Here is a 22,399-nt window from a genome sequence, read left to right on the forward strand (position 1 = left end):
GAAACATCCATTGTCCAGAATGATTTTAATTAGCTGGATGTCCACTTTTCATGGGTGTGGCCAACTTTCCCATGGTCCCATAAACTTTGTTTACAGCCACCAGTCCTAGCTCAGTGTTCTGTGCTATTATTTAGCTCTAATGTAACCCTAAATGTTCTCTCTCATCCCAGTGAGCAATGAAATGTTGGTAATGCTGCTAGACAACACTGACCTTCTGAGGTCCAGAAAATTCATTGGTACAGAACCAGTCAGGCCCTGAGGATGCCAAACTAGAGAGGATCAACCTGTACTACTTTAGGAGCCCACCATCCTGGCATGTAACTTCCCTTTCAGCAATACTCCGTTCTCAACTTGGCCTTGTTCATAGCACTCAAAAGCCCTACCAATGACTGCAACAGGAAAGAGGTAGGTCGGCACGGAAAGAAGAAAAACAAGGCAGAGTATATGGCAATTTGGGGAAGAGTGGAGAAAAGGGAATATTACGCAGAACTTAAAGGAATGGCAGAAAGGAAAAAAGAGGAGGAAAAGAAGATATCAGAAAATACAGCTGTAATGAAGAAGAAAGAGTTGACCATCGATCTAAAATAATTGGTTCCGTCATGTCCCCCCCATGCTTTACAACAATAAATACGCATAACTCAAAGACTAAGACAATATAGCTCAAGCAACATATAAATTTTAAAATTACATTCTGCCGAATGTGTATAATCTATTTTTCTGCATGTTGCTGAATGTGTATAATCTATTTTTCTGCATCTATCATTCTTGTATGTAAAGTTAGACAATCAAGTCCAAATTTGTTTATAATTCTAAATGTGCTAATAAAGGCCATTTCTGATGCTCCAGAAACCTAATGGCTTGGAGATCAAGCCAACAACCCATGAATTATTGTATTCTTCCTGAAAGCTCAAATTGTGGTTGGTCCTAGAAAGATACATGGTCAGGTCACCTGATGCTGAAACCCATTTTGGATCTTGTACTTTTTCACTTGAGGTGGGAAAAGTTTGAAGTGAGCACAAAGAATTCCTGGCTTGGGCAAAAAGGGATGGGGAAGGAACCATACAATAGGGACAATCACCAGGATACACTCTGCTCTCCCCCCCCCCCCCCCCCCCAGACTTACCACCTATGATGCCTGCTGGAAACATCTGAAACTGAATAGGGGGAAGGATCAGGCCTCAGGCCCAAGCTAGGAGACTGCTTAGCTTGTGAAAGATGTTTAGAACAATTGTTTAGGGTAAAAATTTGCATGAAACAATTTTCTTAGTGGATTAGGATTAGCTTGCATTTTACATTTTACTTCAGTAACTTACTTGGATATTACTTTGTTTTTACCTGCTACCACCTAAATTCTACTTTTTACACTTAAACATTTTTATTATCAAGCCCAGTGTAAATACTTGTTACCATGTGTGTGTGGAAAGCAAGCAACCACTGTGCATCTCTCTCTTTCACTGATGAAGAGAACTGACCTTATGAACTTACTCAATGTAAAACTTTTACACAGGATAAAATTGATTTATTTGGGGATTTGGTCCTGTTTGGGGGTTGGTTTCCTGGTTGCTGAGCCCTTATTGTTGAGCCCTCCTGGAGCTGATCTAGATCAGTGTCTGCTGCTCTATGGGGGGCGGTAACCCCAACTCTATACCTTAGTTGGAGGAGACCAGCACTTCTGGCCAAGCAGGACAGGGTAGATAGGCAGAGGGCAGAAAGGCGGGCTAAGTGGCTAGATCAGCACACAAGGGGACAACCCCAATCGGATTTCTGTGATCAAACCTGTCACAGTTTCCACCTTTGCAATTGTGTGGCTTAGTAGGGAAGATAATGGTGGAGCCTGATTTATTTATTTCCCAAAAGAAAGAAGTCCTCATTCCATCATTGGATCATTCAGTTTGTTTTGCACCCAGAGTAAACTGTAACTGTTATGCTTCTTCTTAGGTAATTTAAACTGTTCCCTAATTGGTTCAGACATGATAAAAAATTCTAATGGTTAGACTATAAACACTGTCTATAGTTACAGCTATTCACAGTTAAGGTAAGAACTTCAGTGTCAAAGTACACCGAGTTTATGTCCTTCGCTAGCTAACGCAATGCGCCTGAAAATTAACTCAACTTATAGATGAGATAGGTATTTCCCCCCACATAAATCAGATTACAGAGTTCTTCAGGATTGCTGTGTATGTAGACACAAGTCAAACACTTTAAAAAAAAAAACAATTATAAAATGGGCTATTTTATACACAACTGCAGCCATTTCAACATTCATTATATCAAGTGAACCTCACCTTGGAATGCAAACAGAATGTTTATTTCTGTCATAAGGACTTACAAGACATAAAAGAAGTTGATGTGTGGCCCTTTCATGTTAGTAATATTTGCAAGTGATAGACTAACATCTCCATTCTGTATCATTTCAACCAAAGGGTAGGAGTATTACCTGGATTTCTATCAAGCTGTGAAGCGAGTCTTGTGTTTGAATGATCCACACGCTTTGTGCTGAAGACAACAAAATGAACAAAACATATTTAAGGCAGGGCTACTCAACTTTGGAAGCCCCAGGGGCCACAATGATACTCACAGAACATGCCAAGTTTATATGCAAATATCTTCTTCTACAGGGCATGAATACAAAGCATAAACCTTAAGCCGTGGCGCTGGACCCAAACGTGGCCAGCATGACCCAGTCAGCACCTCTCAGGTTCTGCCCAGAAGGCTAAGCAGCTGGCACTTCCCACAATGCTCTAGCTACTGCATTTTAGTTCTCTTAGGAATGTCAGATAGCGATTAATTGAATAGTTGTGTAACTGCACCGGTTACACAACTACCTGATAGTTCCCCATGGGTGGGGCTGGCAGCCAGTGCGCTCAAGACCCACTCCCAGGGAGCCCCGTCCTACCCCTCACTGATGCCTCTGTACCGGAGGCAGCAGTGCAGGGTAGCAGGCAGGAGCCGGGCCGCAAGGGGAGGCAGTTTAAAAATTGGCTTCCTGTGCACACTCCTGGTCGTGAGCTAACCCCACTACGTCTCTGCCTTTTAAGTGTATTAAGAGCCTGTTGGCTCTTAATACATTTAAAAGGCTAAAGCGCAGCAGGAGGGACCCAGCATGAGCTGAGGGGAAGCAACTAATCGAGGGACTGGTCAACTAGCCAATAAGCTTTTGTTTATCAGATAATCAACTAGTCGCTTATATCACTAGCTGCTGCCTCTCTATCATCGTGGAGCTGGGGGAGCACAAGGCTCCATGGATCCAATGCTTGTGGGGAACTGACTCCCACTTCCCTCCCCCCTTGCTGCCTCTGACACAGAGGCAGCAAGGGGGGGAGAAATGCATGGAGTTGATAAGATAAACCAATAAGCCTAGGCCAATTGTTGACATCAGCAGGGCTCGCCGAACCGCAGCGAGCCCTGCTCGCCAGCCGCGCTGTCCAGCGATCTGTGCATGCGCAGATTGTAACCTGGAAGAGCTGGGTTCGGGCAATCTACTCGCCACAGGCGAGTAGATTGTATTATTTGTCGAGCCCTGGACATTGGTGTTCCAAGATGTGCGGCTTTACAAGTGATTAATCAGCCCCGCCCAGTCAGAGCTCTGTGCACACAGCTGACTGACTGGGTTGGGGTGAACACTGGTTGACATCCCTAGTTCTCTTCACCCCAAAACTGTCATTACGTTTGCTGAAGGTAATACCCAATTTTGTAACAGATTTTAAAAATAAGGTCTTTAAATTATTCTGCTCTGATAAGTGACTGCAAATGGCAACTAGGTTTCAGATTTCTTGCCTGTAACTACACGTGAAACTTGCTAATTTTGCATGTGAAATGATTTTCCCTTTAAATGCTAGTGCCACAAGTTCATCCTGCTATCTGAATGTCAAGCTGAGTTTTTTCTGGCTCATGGACCAACAACAGTAAAAGATTCTGCAGGCCAGATCTTACCTCAGTTGCAACTGCATTATCCCATTGTTTCAGTATAAGGGGAGATTTAATTCAGGTACTATTTGACCTGATGAATCTTTTACGATCTTTTTAAAGCGCCAGTCCTACAAAAGGTGCATATATGCTAAGAACTGATGTTGACTAAGATATCAGCGTGAGTTTTTGGTTTTGGGAGTTTAAAATGAGCAACTGTCAAGTGGAGCTGCCTGTAAAAATAAGGGACCACCAAATGCCCTGTATATAAACAAAATCACTTTTCAGACTAAAATTTACCTTAAAATTTCTGTCATTTTGGAATTTAAAATATTATGTTTACATATTACATATTTTAAGAGAGCCAAGAACAAGTTCTCTCAAAAAATAACTGTAGCACCTAGGAATAAAACAAAACAAAAAGACCACATTCTGTCAAAGCTCTCTCTACTCAACACAGCTGAGATGGGTTCTTAATGGCTTAACTTCACCCACTTGTAGTCTCTTTCCCAGAATTTGACAGGTCTGACATATGAAGTGATGAATATTGCACTTCCCAGAAAGGGATTCAGGGGGGTGGAGAAGAAAGCTGAAACAGCTGCTTGGACAAACAACATTGCAGAATCTGTGGGTGACAGGGTTAAGGAAACCAAGACTACTACCTGGTTCTTTGGTAATATCACCAGGCTCTCATATAGCACTTTTAATCATTAGATCTCACAACTCTATCAAAAAAAAAGTAGTAACATTATCTCCAGTTAGCAGATGAGGAATGTGAGTCACAAACGTTGGCACCAGTAAGAACAAAGCAAGATCTCCAAAATCCTTCACATATAGGGCCCTACCAAATTCACAATCCATTTTGGTCAACTGCATTTTAGAAATTGTAAATTTCATTATTTCAGCTATTTAAACCTGACAGCAGTGCTATCTTCAGAGCTCAGCAGCAAGAGTTACAGCTGCTTGACAGAATCTCTGCCCTAAAGGCAGAGCCCCCAGAAGCGGTGCAGAAGTAATGATGACATGGAACGGTGTTGCCACCTTTACTACTGTGCTGCTTCTTGCAGAGCTGCAACCTCAATCAGCAGCTGTCACTCTCCCACTCCCTAGCTCTGAAGGCACTGCAGAAGTCACGGTAACAATATCATGACATCTGTACAATAACCTCTCCCCCAGCTTCCTTTTGCATCAGGACCCTTAATTTGAGAAACGCTGGTCTCCCTATTAGCTCTGTATAGAATAGGGTAAAAGCACACAAAAGACCAGAGGCGGGGTGGGGACAGATTTCCTGATTTGTGACAAGTTTTTCATAGCTGTCAATTTGGTAGGGCCCTATTCATGAATTTATATAAAGGAAAAGATTATTAAGCAATAAGAGGCACTACACTTTTGGGGAGGGGGACAAACAAGAAAAACAAACTTAAATTGCACATAGCAATTCTTATTCTGGAACTTCTATATTCAGTGAGAATCAACATCTGTCCCAGAACAGTCAACAATGTACAATTCTGTGGATAAAAGACTTCTAACCATGAACTAAAGACTGAAGATAGTCGTGGGGAAAAAAGGGAAATCTTCCTCAGAACCACCACCCTACAATCTTCCTGACAGAATAATCTGGTCTACAATTTTTCTGCGATGGAACTGTTCTGATTTTACTAGGATATCCAGACAGCAAATGACATATAGTTTCTTATTCACATTCATTAGGCAGGATAAGGTATTTTCTAAGTTTAGTTCATTAAGAATACTACAGTAAGAGTCAGATTATAAATAGATATAATTAACAACAAGTTAGACTCTTCAAAGGATACGTGGCACAGCAAAGGGCTGGGCAAAGGCATGGAAAGCAGACCCCCAGGTGATCTGCCAAGGAGCAATGTAAGTGTACACAAATCTCAATTTATAAAAGAGTTCCCAAAGCTAGAAAGAAGGGGAAGAGAGAAAAATATACAAATCATTTTGTGACGTAAGTGAAATCAGGGTGTTTTACAATATGAACTTCAAAGAATATATACACAATTTTGATTTGCACTAAAATGTACACTCAATAAAATGTATTAATTTGTTTAAAAAATCTGTTATATAGATACTGAACAATCACAACAATAAAACAGATTAACATGAAAGTGTTAACATACAGTAAAACATAAGTCTGGGGAAAAAGTAAACAGTCTTACTAATAAAAACAAACAAATATTGGGCAAAAACAGAGTTTCCCTCTCTGATCTCATTGGAACATTATCAGCACTTCGGAAACCTTACTGGTCTTGTGTGTACTAGAACTGGTCTGCCAAAGTTCTTCCAGCCATACGTTGTGTCAGGAAACTAAAAACTAAATCACACAAGTCACAGCTTCTTTGCTCCAAAGAAGTGCTGGATCACATAAATACTACAGGTTGAACCTCTCTATTCCTGAATACTCTGGTCTAGAAACCTCCATTGTCCAGAATGATTTTAATTAGCTGGATGTCCACTTTTCAAGGATGTGGCCAAGTTTCCCACAGTCCCATAAACTTTGTTTACCAGACCAAACTCTCAGTGCTCTGTGGTATTATTTCGCTCTAATTTACCCCTAAATGTCCTCTAACAGCCCAGTAAGCAGTGGAAGTGCTGGTAATGCTGCTAGACTATACTGACCTTCCCTGGTCCAGAAAATTCTCTGGTTCGGAACCGGTCCGGTCCCGAAGGTGCCAGACTAGAGAGATTCAAACTGTACTAGGAAGCAAATATTCCCAGCTCTCTAGTAGTATGTGGTCATTTATTCATAATACTGATAGCCTGGGAGATTACATAGCCACCAGTAGTATTTCCATTCCCAAGATTTTCAAACGTGGTGATCTGAAATACCCAAGTTTCAGTAATATGTAATTTTGTGTAAAGTTACCTTGCTGAAGAGTATGGACATGAAGAAGAGGTCCAGCAGCATGGTTTCAGAAAAACTTTTGTAGTCAAATGTAAAGAAGAGCACTGTGAAAATAACAGTGACATACTGGCAGGTTGGGTTGCTGAAAGAGGAACGCAATAACTTCAAACCAGCTATGGTGATCATTAAAGCTCCAATCCTACAAAAGGAGTACAGAAAAAAAGTTATTCATCTGCAGTTTGCTGCTTTCCAGTTAAGCAATTCCAATTTCGTCACACTCAATACTTAACAGTCATGATAAGGTTTTTTTTACATTACAACTATAGTATTTCCTTCATTATTCCTAATTAAATCAATATGCTACAAAAACAATATCAGCACAAATTGTGGGATAGTCTCCCTAAAAATACAGCAAAAAAAACATTTGAGAGAAATGGAGCTAATATGTATAATGTCACAAATACTGAGGCAATAACTTTATGAACACTGACTAGGGATGTGAACAACTAGTTGAGGAGTGGACTAAGCAAATGCATATCGGATAGACAGCAAAGGTGAGGCAACAACTAGTCGACTACTGCGTTGACTATCAGAAAGAGGCAGCAAGGGGATGGGGGAAAAGAAGAGGGTGCTTCAAAGCCATGTGGAGTCCAGAGAAAAACCGCGTGCAGCCCAGGGCCAGCTGGGGAATCCCCAGTTGATCCTGGACTCCCCGCGGCGCTGCCACTTTGAAACGCCACAAGAAGCCCTGCAACGTTTCAAAGTGGCAGCGCCGCACAGAGCCCGGGGTCAGTGGGGGAGTCCCCAGCTGACCCCAGGCTCCATGCGGCTCTGCCATTTTGAAATGCTGTGGGGAGCATGGAGCTAGTGGCCCCATACTCTCAGCAGCGCTTTCACCTTTGAAGTGTAACAATAGCCCTGGGGCTGTTTCAACACTTCAAAGGCAGAAACACCTTATTGACTAATCAAATAGTCAATGCAAATTGCACCAACTGTTCGATTAGTCAATTAATTGAAATTTCACATCCCTAACTGTGACTGGGTCAAGGAAGGGAACTTTATTGCACATTAGTTATTAGAACGGGCTGTATGATGATACTGAACTAATCCATATGGGGGTGATGGAAAATTATACACCTATAGTGCTCAAATTCAATGAGGTTTGTGTATAAAGATGACAACGGTTTACTAGACAAGAACATCCAAGGAAAGACAATGAGAAAAGCTGTCAGTTTCAAAGATGTAGTCTTCCCTGAGTTGCAAAGCATTTTCTGAGAGATCTGGTAGTTAATAGATCAGGGTAGGCAATTTTTGACCGGGGGGGGAAGAGGAAGAGGGGGAGACGGGACTACTCCAAGATTTTGGAAAGAGATCAAGGGCCACTCTCTTACATGATATTAATGGAGGAGATGCGGGGTCTGAGATGTAGGTTGGATGCAGAAGAGCACCTGAGGTAAGGGTCTGGGGTGCAGGAGGGAGAATTGGGTTTGGGAAGGAGTTTGGCTGAACGAGGCAGTTGTGACCTAGGGTAGGGGACTGGAGTGCAGGAGTTTGGGTTGTGACCTAGAGTATGAGGGGATCGTGATCTGGAGCAGAGGATTGGGGTGCCAGATCTTGAAGGGAGTATGAGTGCAGAGGATTTAGGTATGTTGAGTGTGGGGGCAAAGGATTGGGGACGGAAGGAGCTGGGTGCCAGAGGCAGGCTGTGGCTAGGAGACTTACCAGCCAGCAGCCCAACCAGCCTACCTGCCTGTACAGCTCAATGCTTGCAGAGCTTAAAACATTTCTCAGCCAGCCAGCCCCATGCCTGCACAGGCTGCAGGGCCATGTGCTTGCATGAATAATTGAGTGGGAGGTGAGGGAGGCATGATGTTTCATGTGCTGCCTGTTATTGAAACAGGCAGCTCCCACTGTCCAGTTTTTGGCTGGAAACCAGCCAATGGGAATGTGTTGAAGGTGGGGGCAGCACATGAAGCCTTCTTCCCCTCCCCTCTGGGATCAGATTTGAAAGAGAAACGGCCTTGCTGCCGCTTTTCTGAGTGGTGTTCAGGGGAAGCAGGAAGCCTCCCTGGTGCTCCTGCTGCATCCCCAGGCCGGATCCAGTGGCTTGGCGGACTGCATCCAGCTCGCAGGCCATTATTTTGCCCAATCCTGTATTCTCACATTTCAAGTGTTATTTGATGCTTACGAAACCAAGGAGGCTACTGGCTGATATGGAGAGATTCTGCAGAGAAGTCATCCCAGATCGATAGGACACTAAGTCTTATGGAAAGATTGCATATGCATGCAATCAGTTTAGCTGTTTTAAGACTTTTTCTCTAAAATGCTGTTCTGAATAAATGTCATCTTGCTTTAAGATGACCATTTGGTTACTCTATTATTTCTCTCTGAGGGACCAGAGCTGCAGTCAGACCTGTTGTAATAATCAGTGTCAAGGCAGTGCAGTCAAAGATCAGTCTGACAGCAGATGAACTGTGTAGTTCTACCCAGCACAAGATGACAACTAAAGGAGGGGGTGAGAGGTGCATTTAGCTCAGTAACTTACTTATTTTTTTAAGCTTTTAAATGGACAACACACCAAAGAGTATTTTAGGGAATAATTCTGCATTGGCAGGGTTAGGCTGGATGGTAACAAAACTATTTTCTCGGATGGCTGCAATTTGATAGATTACCAGAAAATTCTGTGGCTTGAAATTTGCATAGTATTTGATATGACCCAAGGGGATTTTTGTAACAAATCTGAAATATTTCATTCAGTCTAAGTCAGATGGTGATTCAGCCATTTAAATTTGCAAGGTACCAAAAATAGTAGTTTGTACCTTGTTTTAATTGCAACTCATATTTACTAAACTTCCACCACGGATGTCCATTATGATGCCCTTTTCCATTTTCTTCTGCCATATTGGGTATAGTCAAGATACTGGCTATATCTTTTCTACTTACTCTGCGTCCAGTTTCTTTGGACTAGCAATGTTCTTGGCACTGCTGCTGAGCTCATTGAGGATGATCAGTGGGTAGATAACATTCTTCTCCACAAAGAGGAGCCATACATGAAGTTTCTCAAACCACATTACATGGGCAGCATCTAACAGGACAGCAAAACAAAGAGTACAGATAATACCAGGGATCTAAATAGTTCACATTAGGATATGATGCTGTTCATTTCAGCACTAGATCAGTTCCAAATCAGTGTAGGTCATCTAAGAACAGAAGTATTGGTACTCAGGCAATATGTGAATAACTGCTGTTTCCTTACCAGTTTCAGCAGAGAAGCCAAAGACTAATAAGGATTCTCAAATTGAACTACCTTTCCAAACACAAAAACAATCTTTCCAAGTCACATCTGAATATTACTGGAGGGAAGTTTGCACTATTGTATCTGTACAAAGTTTCCTATAGTTTGGATTCTGGCAAATGTATAGAGTTTTTGCATATCAGCAAACATGATTACTTTATTGAAGGGGGGGAAGTGGTTACCATAGCTATAGAGTTAAAATGCCTCAGACATACATCCTGTGGGTATGTCTCCATTTGCACCCTCTTTCAAGAGAAGAATGCAAATGAAGACATTCGAAATTGCAAATGAAGCCTGGATTTAAATATCCCGCGCTTCATTCGCATATTCACGTTATGGCGCTATTTTGAAATAGTGCTATTTCGAAATAACAGGCGCTTTTAAGACACGGTTATTTCGAGAGAAAACCCTTCTCTTGAAATAACTGATAAACCCCATTGTATGAGGAATAAGGGTTATTTCGAGAGAAGAGTTTTATCTCAAAATAACGTCTTAACGGCGCCTGTTCTTTCAAAATAGCACTATTTCGAAATAGCGCTAAAACGTGAATATGCAAATGAAGTGCAGAATATTTAAATCCCAGCTTCATTTGCAATTTCAAATGTCTGCATTTGCATCCCTCTCTCGAAAGAGGGTGCAAGTGTAGACATACCTTTACAGTGTAGAAGAATTTAATTATCCTGTCATAAAATAACACCTAATAACCTCTTCTGATCTTTTGCAAAAACCCCTTACTACAGGGCTGGACAATAATTTTTTATGTGTAGGGTGGGGGGCACACCAAGAATTTGCAAAGTGGTCAAGAACCACACTCTTCCATATTAACTGAGGTGGTGTGGGGTGGGGTCTGGGATGGAGGTTGGGTGCAGAAGAGAGCTTGCAGTAAGGGATTGAAGTGCAGGAGCAGGTGTGGGGTCTCGGAGGGAGTTTAGGTAACCAGGAGAGGGAACTGGGGTGCAGGAGTTTGGGTTGTGACTTTGGGCAGAGGATTGTGGTGCAGAGTCAGGGAGGTTATGGGTGCAGGAATAGGGGCTGAGGAAGGGAGGTAGTGGAGTGCTAGAGGCAAGCTCTGGCTAGGAGACTTAGCTGGGGGACTTCTGTCCAGCAGCCCAGCAGGTTTCTCAGGCAGACGCCCTGCCTACCCATGCACTCCGTAGCAGCTGCTTGGCTAAAGCAATCCCCCCCACTCGCTGAGGCCAGGCTGGAGTGACCCCCCCTATCACAGGCAGGGGCTGCCAGAGCCTGGCCATATTCATGGCAAACCCAGGCCCACTGAAGGTAGGGCTGCTCCAAGTGACTGTGGTGAGCCCCCCGCAGGGCTGTAGCAGACACATGCCCATGGCAGTCGGGGAGCTGCTCCAGCCCCACCGGTTAACCAGCTAGCCTTTAACATCCTTATCAGGAAGAGAAGACCACTGCCTACCCTATCTCAGGTGAATTCTTCTCTGTTGTGCAGGGGCCAGGCCAGGGTACCCTATGATCTGTAAAATTTCATACTAACATATATAGAATCATATAGAAAGAAACTTGAGGTCATCGAGTCTAGTCCCCTGTACTCATGGCAGGGCCAAGCACCATACATCATTCCTGATGGATGTGTATCTAACCTGCTCTTAAAAATCTCCTATGATGGAGATTTCAAAACCTCCTTGGGCAATTTATTTCAGTGCTTAGCCACCCTGACAAGTTAGAAAGTTTTTCCTAATGTCCAACCTAAACCTCCCTTGCTGCAATTTAAACCCATTGCTTCTTGTACTATCATCAGAGGTTAAGGAGAGTCATGCCCCTTAATAGTCTTTTTATTTTATAGCTTGAATTGTGCATATACATGTAGAAAACAATATGAATATTAGCACACAATATTGCAAACATAAGCACTGCAGCCTAGTTACAATTCCTGCTGTCAAACAAAAGTGTTTTTCAGTCTATACATGTCAATTCTCAGCCATAACACTGCATTTAGATAGATTTTTCACATTTATATTTTTCTTCACAAAAAATCAGGTATCAAATTAGCAGAATAACTATTTATTTCAATGTGTTATCACAATAATGGAATTTAAAACTGCGGCTATAGGGACTGGTTTTGAAATAGCAATGTATCTGACTAAAACTACAGCTTAATATGAGAAGACCATACATACATTCTGGTATGAGATGAAGTTTTTTAGATACAAATATGACAGCACCTCTAGAACTAGGTAAAGATGCTTCTTTGCTACAAATTTATTTTCTCTTTGTTACTACTGAACTATCTACTAATTTCCATTTACAGGGCTACTAGAAAGTTACTGACTTTGTAGTTCTTATTTGCTGTTAAATGATTCCAATAGCAGACAGTACAATTTGTAGTTTCTTGTATGCAATGATAGATTTAGTTAAGGTTAACACTGAGTTCTTGTTATGTGTTAACTTATAAAACTTCAATAAAACTTGTTTTTATCTATAATGGGTGCCTGTGAATTCACGTTCTGAATGCAGAACTGGACAGTTCTCTGATGTATTTTCATTAGCCCAATCCAGCAATTAGAATGGGAAATGGGTTAGAAAGCTGAGGTTCTATACAGATTTTTCCACTGACTTGTAACATATTTTTGTAGCAAATATTTAGGCACTGATCAACATGGACAAATGCTTATGCATACACACTCCACAGCATGTAGAAGTAAGGCTTTACTAAAGCCAAGGCCCCATGCAAGTTATAACCACATAGGTGGCCTTTGGAGATTGGGGCCTTAGTTTGTTTTCACACTTACAAATGAGTGTAATCATTTTTTACCTTTATAAAGGCTTGAGAGCCTCACATGAATTATATTATTATATGTAATTTAAATCATTTTAAGACTTTTTGTAACTTTTATATATATAAATTGTTCCCTTTTGACAAACTCTATAGAAAACAAGTGTCATAAAAAGTTTCATTAATGAAAGAAATAAGATGGAGGTGCATTTCTTTAGATTTAAAGTAAAGATAAATGTATGTTTAAGCAAGTGTGTATATATGCAGTTTCACTCTATGAAACACATAAAATATACTACAGTACATTTTCAGACATTTGGCGGTTATTTTCAAACTACATTTCTACAAACATGCCAAAAGCATTAGTCTTTAGTATAGACCAATATAGCAAGCTGAAAGTAGACAAGTGGGTCTGAAATATCTAAAATAAAAACAATTCAGATCCTCCAAATGCTGAAAAAATTCAGTGGAAAGGCACGTTTGCCAAAATGTTACAAGAGAAAATTTCAGCACAGAGAGTAAGTTTTCAACACTTGTAAAATCCTGAAAACAAGAGTTCAATGAAATTGCCTTCATCATAACAGCAGCATTGCTAATGTGAAGCCATCATAATTACTTATTAAAGATACCCAACATGCCATATGGTCAAGCAAGGCATGCTGAGCTAGGAGACAATAAACATGGTCAACGAGAAGCCCTTAAACATTTAAGCAGTGGCAAGTTATAAAGCAAAAAGTTAAAGTAATGGTTAATATAAACTGCTCAACCATTAGTGCAAATTAAAAAAAGTTACTGTTACTTACTTCGGACTTCAAACTGATAATATTCCTTGGTTTTCAGCAGTGAGTGAGAGAAACAGTGCCAAGGAAGCTGCTTTCGGAGTTGAGGCAACACATAATGGGTTAAAAATCCTACAGACCCCACCAAAGCATACAAAATGTAGCTAAGGACAGGCTAAAGAAAAAGCAGAGTTGAACAAAAAAAAAGATATTAGTCTTATAAACATGAAACAAATGTGCTAACAAGCTTGATGCTTTCTATAATCTTTATAAATCAGCCCGTAAAAGCCAGTCTGAACAGCGTTTCCCCCTTTAACGCAAGAAAGTATTATGTCAACTTTAAGAATGTAAAATAGTAAGGGATGGCTCAGAGGATAACACTTCTAAACTAGACAGATTATCCTACTCTATGATAGAAGATCTTGCAGTACCATAAAAGAGTAGGATAATCTGTCTATGATAGAAGATCTTGCAGTACCATAAAAGACAGATTATCCTACTCTTTTATGGTACTGCAAGATCTTCTATCATAGACAGTTCATTCTATCCTGGAAAGAGTCTTTCTACTAAATAGAAAGGAGGTGCAAGTGCATTCTGATTATATTTTAAAGATATTTCTTGAGGAACAGTTAAATATCATCCTCTCACTACAGTGCACCTTTTACATACAGCGATATAATATCACCTCTATGTAGGTGTGTTCATTGCTGCTTTAAAATTTTACAGCTGCACTCACAGTATCTTTAGAGATAGAAATGTAGCCGTGTTAGTCTGGGGTAGCTGAAGTAAAATGCAGGACAATGTAGCACTTTAAAGACTAACAAGACGGTTTATTAGATGATGAGCTTTCGTGGGCCAGACCCACTTCCTCAGATCAAATAGTGGAAGAAAATAGTCACAACCATATATACCCAAAGGATACAATTAAAAAAAATGAACACATATGAAAAGGACAAATCACATTTCAGAACAGGATTGTTCTGAAATGTGATTTGTCCTTTTCATATGTGTTCTTTTTTTTAATTGTATCCTTTGGTATATATGGTTGTGACTATTTTCTTCCACTATTTGATCTGAGGAAGTGGGTCTGGCCCACGAAAGCTCATCATCTAATAAACCGTCTTGTTAGTCTTTAAAGTGCTACATTGTCCTGCATTTTGCTTCAGTATCTTTAGAGACATGGATATGCCTTTTCCATTACAACAGTAACTACTGCCAAAGTTAAACTGGCCACAAATTCACAAAGTTAAAACTTTTCATATGGGTCTCTGTTTAGAAGTTCATTTTTAAATTTCTAATCTCTTTGCCCATTTAAAATAAACTTGAGCATAATAAATGACAGATTGAACCTCTTTAGTCTGGTACTCTCTGGTCTGGCAACACCTGTGGTCTGGCATGATTTTAGTTGGATGTCCACTTATCATGGGTGTGGCCAAGTGTCCTGCAGTCCCATAAAGTTGGTTTACAGCCACTAGTCCTGGATCTCAGTGTTCTGTGCTGTTATTTAGCTCTAAATTACCCATAAAAGTCTTCTAAAACACCAACAAGCAGTGGAAGTGTTGGTAATGTTGCTTAAACATAAACATGTTTTTTATGCTTTAGTTACTTATTTCCTTGTGCCAATACAGTAAAATTGTGTAACCCGGTGTGTGTTTGTTATGAAGAAGGCTTAAACCTTGGCTCGGCATAGGCTTATATAGGATGTATCAGTATAGTCACATATTAAGCACCACTGCAAGTGCTGTTCCATTTATTCACCTTGGTAAAATAAAATAAAGAGACCCACTCAATACAATATTGAACTTCCATGGTTTGACACCAGTCAGTGCCCGAGGGTGCCAGATTAGAGCGGTTCAACCTGTATTTAACTAATTCACCACCACGTAACCAACTTCCTTAGCTGGGGATGAAAGCCACATTGATGGGTAGAGTTTGGGCTTTCTAGAAAATAAGAACGGCCATACTGGGTCAGACCAAAGGTCCATCTAGCCCAGTAACCAGTCTGCTGACAGTGGCCTGCACCAGGTGCCCCAGAGAGGGTAGACCAAAGACAATGATCAAGCGATTTGTCTCCTGCCATCCTTCTCCAGCCTCTGACAAACAAAGGCCAGGGACACCATTTCTATCCCCTGGCTAATAGCCTTGTATGGACCTAACCTCCATGAAATTATCTAGCTTCTCTTTAAACTCTGTTATAGTCCTAGCCTTCACAGCCTCCTCTGGCAAGGAGTTCCACAGGTTGACTACACGCTGTGTGAAGAACAACTTTATTTTATTAGTTTTAAACCTGCTACCCATTAACTTCATTTGGTGTCCTCTAGTTCTTCTATTACGGGAACTAATAAATAACTTTTCTTTATTCGCCCTCTCCACACCACTCATGATTTTATATACCTCTATCATATCCCCCCTCATTCTCCTCTTTTCTAAACTGAAAAGTCCCAGTCGCTTTAACCTCTCCTCATATGGGACCCGTTCCAAACCCCTAATCATTTAGTCGCCCTTTTCTTAACCCTTTCCAAGGACAAGGTGAGGAGACCACATCTGTACACAGTATTCAAGATGTGGGCATACCATAGTTTTATACAGGGGCAGTAAGATACTCTGTGTCTTATTTTCTATCCCTTTCTTAATAATTCCTAGCATCCTATTTGCCTTTTTGACCGCCGCTGCCCACTGTGTGGAAGTTTTCAGAGAACTATCCACGTTAACTCCAAGATCTCTTTCCTGATTTGTCGTAGCCAAATTAGCCCCCATCATACTGTACGTATAGTTGGGGTTATTTTACACTTATTCACATTAAATGTCATTTGCCATTTTGTTGCCCAATCACTCAGTTTGGTGAGATCTTTTTGGAGTCCCTCACAGTCTGCTTCTGTCTTGACTATCCTAAACATTTTGGTATCATCCACAAACTTTACCACCTCACTGCTTACCCCTTTCTTCAGATCATTATGAATAAGTTGAAAAGGATTGGTCCCAGGATAGTTACCCTTCTCCATTCTGAAAATTTACCACTTGTTCCTACCCTTTGTTTCCTGTCTTTTAACCAGTTCTCAATCCATGAAAGGACCTTCCCTCTTATCCCACGGCAATGAAATTTACACAAGAGCCTTTGGTGAAGGACCTTGTCAAAAGCTCTCTGAAAATCTAAGTATACTATATCTACTGGATCCCCTCGTCTGCATGTTTGTTAACCCCTTCAAAGAACTCTAATAGATTAGTAAGACAGGACTTCCCTTTACAGAAGTTAGACTTACCGTTCTGTAATTGCCAGGATCGCCTCTAGCGCCCTTTTTAAATATTGGTGTCATGTTGGCTACCTTCCGGTCATTAGGTTCGGAAGCCGATTTAAAGGATAGGTTACAAACCACAGATAATAGTTCAGCAATTTCCCATTTGAGTTCTTTTAGAACCCTTGGATGAATGCCATCCGGTCCCGGAGATTTGTTAACATTAAGTTTTCTATTTGTTCCAAAACCTCCTCTAATGACACTTCAATCCGGGACAGTTCCTCAGATTCATCACCCACAAAGGGCGGTGCAGATTTGGGAATCTCCCTAACGTCCTCAGCCGTGAAGACTGAAGCAAAGAAATCATTTAGTTTCTCCGCAATGGCTTTATTGTCCTTGATTGCTTCTTTTATATCTCGATCGTCTAGGGGACCCATAGGTTTTTTAGCAGGCTTCCTGCTTCTAATGTACTTAAACATTTTGCTATTTCTTTTTGCGTTTTTGGTTAGCTGTTCCTCAAAAGCTTTTTTGGCTTTTCTTATTACAAATTTCACACTTGATTTGACAAGTGTTTATGTTCCTATTTATCTCACTAGGATTGGAATTCCACTTCTTAAAAGATGCCTTTTTGTCCCTCACTGCTTCTTTTACAAGGTGGTTAAGCCATGGTGACTCTTTGCTAGGTCTCTTGCTATGTTTTTTAATTTGGGGTATACATTTCAGTTGGGCCTCTATTATGGTGTCTTTAAAAAGTTTCCATGCAACTTGCAGGGATTTGGTTCTAGTCACTGTGCCTTTTAATTTCTGTTTAACTAACCTCCTCATTTCTGTGTAATTCCCCTTTTTGAAATTAAATGTCAGAGTGCTGGACTGTTGAGGTGTTCTTCCCACCACAGGAATGTTAAATGTTATTATATTATGGTCACTATTCCCAAGCGGTCCTGTAACGGATGTCTCCTGGACCTGATCCTGCACTCCACTCAGGACTAAATTGAGAATTGCCTCTCCCCTTGTGGGTTCCTGTACCAGTGCTCCAAGAAGCAGTCATTTAAGCCATTGAGAAATTTTATCTCTGCTTCTCTTCCTGAGGTGACATGTATCCAGTCAATATGGGGATAATTAAAATCCCCCATTATTAGAGAGTTCTTTATTTTGGTAGCCTCTTTAATCTCTCTCAGCATTTCAATGTCAGTATTGCTGTCCAGGTCAGGTGATCGATAAAATATCCCCACTGCTAATTTCTTATTATTGGAACATGGAATTACTATCCATAGCGATTCTATTGAACATGTTGATTCATTTAATATTTTTATTTCATTTGATTCTACATTCTCTTTCACATACAGTGCCACTCCGCCACTCACCTGGCCTGCTATATCCTTCCGATATATTTTATATCCCGGTATGATTGTTCCCCACAGATTTTCCTCATTCCACCAGGTTTCAATAATGCCTATTATGTCAATCTCCTCCTTTAATGCAAGGTACTCTAGTTCACCCACCTTATGAGTCAGACTCCTAGCATTTGTGTAGAAGCATTTTAAAAATTTGCCACTGCTTATTTGTCTGTCCTTCCCTGATGCATTGGATTCCTTTATATGCAGTTATTTGTCTGCTCTGGCCCATGGTTTGTCCTCTCCCCTCCTCTCTTTCTGACTACAACTTAGAGAATCTCTATCAATGGAAGAGATGTCTGGCTTAGCCAAAATTAATGTGCATGTGGTCATCTCTGCTCAGCTAGAAGGATACTCTATCTGAAAAATGTTTAAGATTTAAAAATAAACCAACACGAGTGCTTAAAAAGAGCCTCTCCATTTTTTTAATTTGAGAGTGTAGCAGAGCATTAGAATCCTTCCAGTATTTATCACAGTTACTTTCTTTGAATTATTTGGAACAGTGCTGCTGAACAAATAAGACATGCTAGGTCTTCCAGGTAGCCAAAATCCAGCTAATGACATCTGTTACAACTTGTCCCATCATACTTCCTCTAGTAATTTGATTTTTTTTGGCTCAGAGTTCAAGTTCAATTTCTTCAGCTACTTAGGTAGCCACCTTGATGTGTAAATGGCAAATTCTACCACCGGATCTACTCAGACAGACTCCATCACCCACACAAATCCTGTTGTAAGAGCTGGTCTCAAGTCACATACAAAGTTGAAAATATTTAAGGGTATTCTGAAGTGTATGCTAAAGATAGCTAGGTTGACAAGTGCAAGCTTAGAAAGCAACTGTTAAGTAAGGATCTCCTGCCTCCTTGATATGCTGCAACCAACCATCCCTCCCATCCCATTGCCTACGAGCAACAACTGAAACCCTAAGGGAAAAGACCTTTTGAAACTTGTCAGTTTTACTTTCTCCTCTTGAATGAGTCTGAAGGCATTACTGTGTGGTGGATAGAGTGAAAGAAGGGCACTTTATTAAAAAGAGTGGAGCACCTAGATTGAAGAGTAGAAGTGGGGAGGAGGGGAAGTAAAGAGAAATTTTGGGGACACAAAAGCCTAGAGATTTAAAAGGCCTTCACATAGGTATGAGTCACACTATATGTTTGAATAGCACACAGTGAAAGTCATGCCCCACAAGCCCAAATGGAGCCATTGGGCACAACCATAATAAAAGAGTAATAAATAGCAGCATTAGCAAAAAGGCATCTACTAGATAGACATTAAGTGATCCATCCCATTAAGGTATTTTAAATTGTGACGGATAATACAATAACTTACCTGCAAAACGGTGAATACTGTACTGACGTGAATTGCAAAATAGAGAACGCCAATGACAAGGCATACTATCAGGTCAGATTGCAACCGTTCATTCTAAGGAATAAAAACATAAGAGTTAAAAAGAATACAAATTTTGGTACTCTTCTTCCAGTCTTAGGGCTGGCTCATCTACTCTTACCTTCTTGGTTAAAGGAATTTGGGGAACTATTTTCAAAAGTTAAGCAATGACCTAAATCTGCTTCCACTGAAGTTAACTGAACTTTCTCCTCAAACTTTGACAGTAGCAGCAGTTAAATAAATGCTTTCAAAGTCCAACCATTTTTATTTCCCAACTCCCAGAAGAGGACTGCAATAAGCCTCAGTGCATGGAAGAAAACCCTTCCTCACTGGTCTTGACTAAGAGCATTCATCCAAATGACTTACTGTATGTACTCGATCATAAGCCTAATTATTTTGGTAAAAAATGACTCAGAAAAGAGCGGAGGTCAGTTAATGAAAGGGTATTTGCATTTTATCTTTTTTTGTAAACTGTGTGAAGGTGGGGGGTGGCAAACTTCAGTTCCCAGCACAGCAAATTGCTGACAAGCTGAGATATTTTATATACCTGGAATATCTGCAGGAATGAAGTCCCTCAGTTCCCAGTGGCTTCTGTTCACCATTCCAGATTAACAGGAGTAGCAGGAAGTGGTGGCCAGAATGTCCCTCAGCCTGTACTGCTTCCCACAGCTCCCATTGGCTGGGTATGGTGAACGGCAGACAATGGGAGTTGAGAGGCTCCGTGCCTGCAGACGCTCCAGGTAAACAAAATGTCCCAATGTGTTGGTGGCTTACACTGACAAGCTGGTACCAGAAGTATGCAAAGTGCCAATATAGAGTTGGCTTATGAACATGTCATTGCAATTTTTTTTTTAAACATGGCAAGTCAGCTTATGAGCCAACAGTCTTATCACCAAAGTCTACGCAGTAATTCAAAACATCTAATCCACTGCCATACATGAGAAGTTAATGAAATGTTCTTCTTTTATTCTGGATAGTTTTCCCTTCCAAAATCTGAGCCTATTGCCTCAATGTATGAAAGTGAATTAATAGTTTTTAAGGCCAAAAAGAAACATTGTGATCAAGTTTGTCCTCCTGCATAACACAGGACAAAGATTTTCAGCAGCAATTCCTCCTTCAAGCCTATAACTTCTTGCTGTGTTAGATCATGCCTTAGAAAGATGCGTGGCTATGTTTTAAAGACTTTAAATGAAAGAATCCATCACATTAAGTGATTTTTTCCAATGGTTAATTACCTTTGATATTCAAAAAACACATCTTCTCCCCCCATACCTTTTCTGAATTTATCTAGCTTCAGTTTGCAACCACTGAATCTTTTTATGACTTGGATATTGGGCTCTTTAATCTAATAAATGGTAAATCTTCTCCCAGTTCAGGTTAATCATGCTCGTGGATAAATTTAATAGACTATGCTTCTTAAGTTTCTCACTTACTATTGCATGTTGGTGAAATAGGACAATGATTGGATCCTGTGGTCCAATAGAGAAATCTCTAGAAACAACTCATTCTTCATTAAAAAAAAAACAACAAATCATCAGTTTTTCTAAGTTTTTAGTTTCTGTTTGTGGTCTGGATCACTCAGAGCTCTTGATTAACCAAAAAATACCAAGTTAACATCTTTCTGCGATTATTACTCTCATTTGAGCCTTTATACATACACCAGATATTACCGCAGACAGCCACATATTAAATTATGAAATAAGTTACAAAACAATAGTTATCCTTTACTGCTCTATCATCTGGGAGTTCTCACCTCCCTACTTGTATGTCTCGATAGATTGCATTTACAAGGCAAAGGTAATACTTTCTGTCCAGGCTATACATTTTAAAATCAGGTGTATAAATAAAAATGCATTGTTTCTTCAATATTAATAATCAATGAGGCAACATATCCTGTATTTTATACTCAAAATGGAAATGCATTCTAAAGGTAGTCTTCTGAATGTAAAATTTCAACTCAAATACCCACTAACATTGATTCAGTTCTTAAGGAATTATTTTTACTGTGTTAAATGTAAGTATCTAAAATTCTTGAAGCCAAATATGTCAATTGGACTTGAATGCATTACTCCCTGAGGCTCCTTTGAAAGTTCCATCCATGGATTGCAGAATACATAGTGCTAACAAATTCCAACCAACATCACACCAACCTAGCACATACTCTACTGGCCAGGATTCAGTATATGCATGGGATGAGATTTACAAAATGCTAACCTACTTACCACTGAATTTCTAAGTTTTTCAGGTAATGGATCTTTGACTTCAGACAAAGGATCCTCCGGGTTTTTGTCTTCAGAATCAGGAAAAAATTTTGATTGTACTAAAGAGCTAAAAAGATGCAAAACAAAAATTCACAGGGATAAATTTATTATTTGAGTGGGTTTAGATAAGGGATATTATAAATTAATAGAAAATAAGGAATCCCAATCTTCTGTCTTGTGTTGCTCAATTTAAATGAGTTAAAGCTCAATAAAATTGATTCAGATTTTCCAACTCAACCCTCCCAGTAGTCTTTGTTAGCCAAAATGCAAAAGGCAGCCAAAGATTGGCACAAATTAAAGATCCAACAGACCAACGCATAATCCTTTAATTTGCAAGGCCATATTAACCGAGCATCCAAACTCTTACATTCTGCTAATAATAAAGCATAATATAGCCAATCTAGAAGATTTTGAAAATATTTTTATGGCCCCTGTTACCAATAGCATCTAAGTGGCACACAACCTTTCATGTACTTATTCTTGCAACACCTCTATGAGGTAGGTATGTATAATTATCTCTATTGCATACATGGTGAACTCAG

The 22,399-nt window shown here is 40.2% G+C and overlaps 1 protein-coding gene across 9 annotated transcripts in view; it reads right to left on the reverse strand.

Annotated features, from left to right (window-relative positions):
- The window catches only part of PCNX1 (pecanex 1), a 162,359-nt gene that overhangs the window by 44,895 nt on the left and 95,065 nt on the right, over positions 1 to 22,399 (reverse strand). For all 9 annotated transcript variants that reach the window (XR_012903471.1, XM_075927290.1, XM_075927293.1 and 6 more), the window contains 8 exons: positions 21,819 to 21,924; positions 19,540 to 19,632; positions 13,611 to 13,761; positions 9,716 to 9,857; positions 6,794 to 6,971; positions 5,721 to 5,829; positions 4,402 to 4,531; positions 2,438 to 2,496 (listed from right to left, as the gene is read on the reverse strand). Coding sequence is in view for 8 of the 9 variants with exons in the window: in XM_075927290.1 (XP_075783405.1) it covers positions 2,438 to 2,496; positions 4,402 to 4,531; positions 5,721 to 5,829; positions 6,794 to 6,971; positions 9,716 to 9,857; positions 13,611 to 13,761; positions 19,540 to 19,632; positions 21,819 to 21,924 (968 nt within the window). In the remaining variant the exon portion in view is untranslated. The remainder of the gene's footprint in view (positions 1 to 2,437; positions 2,497 to 4,401; positions 4,532 to 5,720; positions 5,830 to 6,793; positions 6,972 to 9,715; positions 9,858 to 13,610; positions 13,762 to 19,539; positions 19,633 to 21,818; positions 21,925 to 22,399) is intronic.

The sequence above is a fragment of the Pelodiscus sinensis genome, chromosome 4 (genome assembly GCF_049634645.1).
Source record: "Pelodiscus sinensis isolate JC-2024 chromosome 4, ASM4963464v1, whole genome shotgun sequence".
In the NCBI taxonomy this organism is placed as follows: domain Eukaryota; kingdom Metazoa; phylum Chordata; order Testudines; family Trionychidae; genus Pelodiscus; species Pelodiscus sinensis.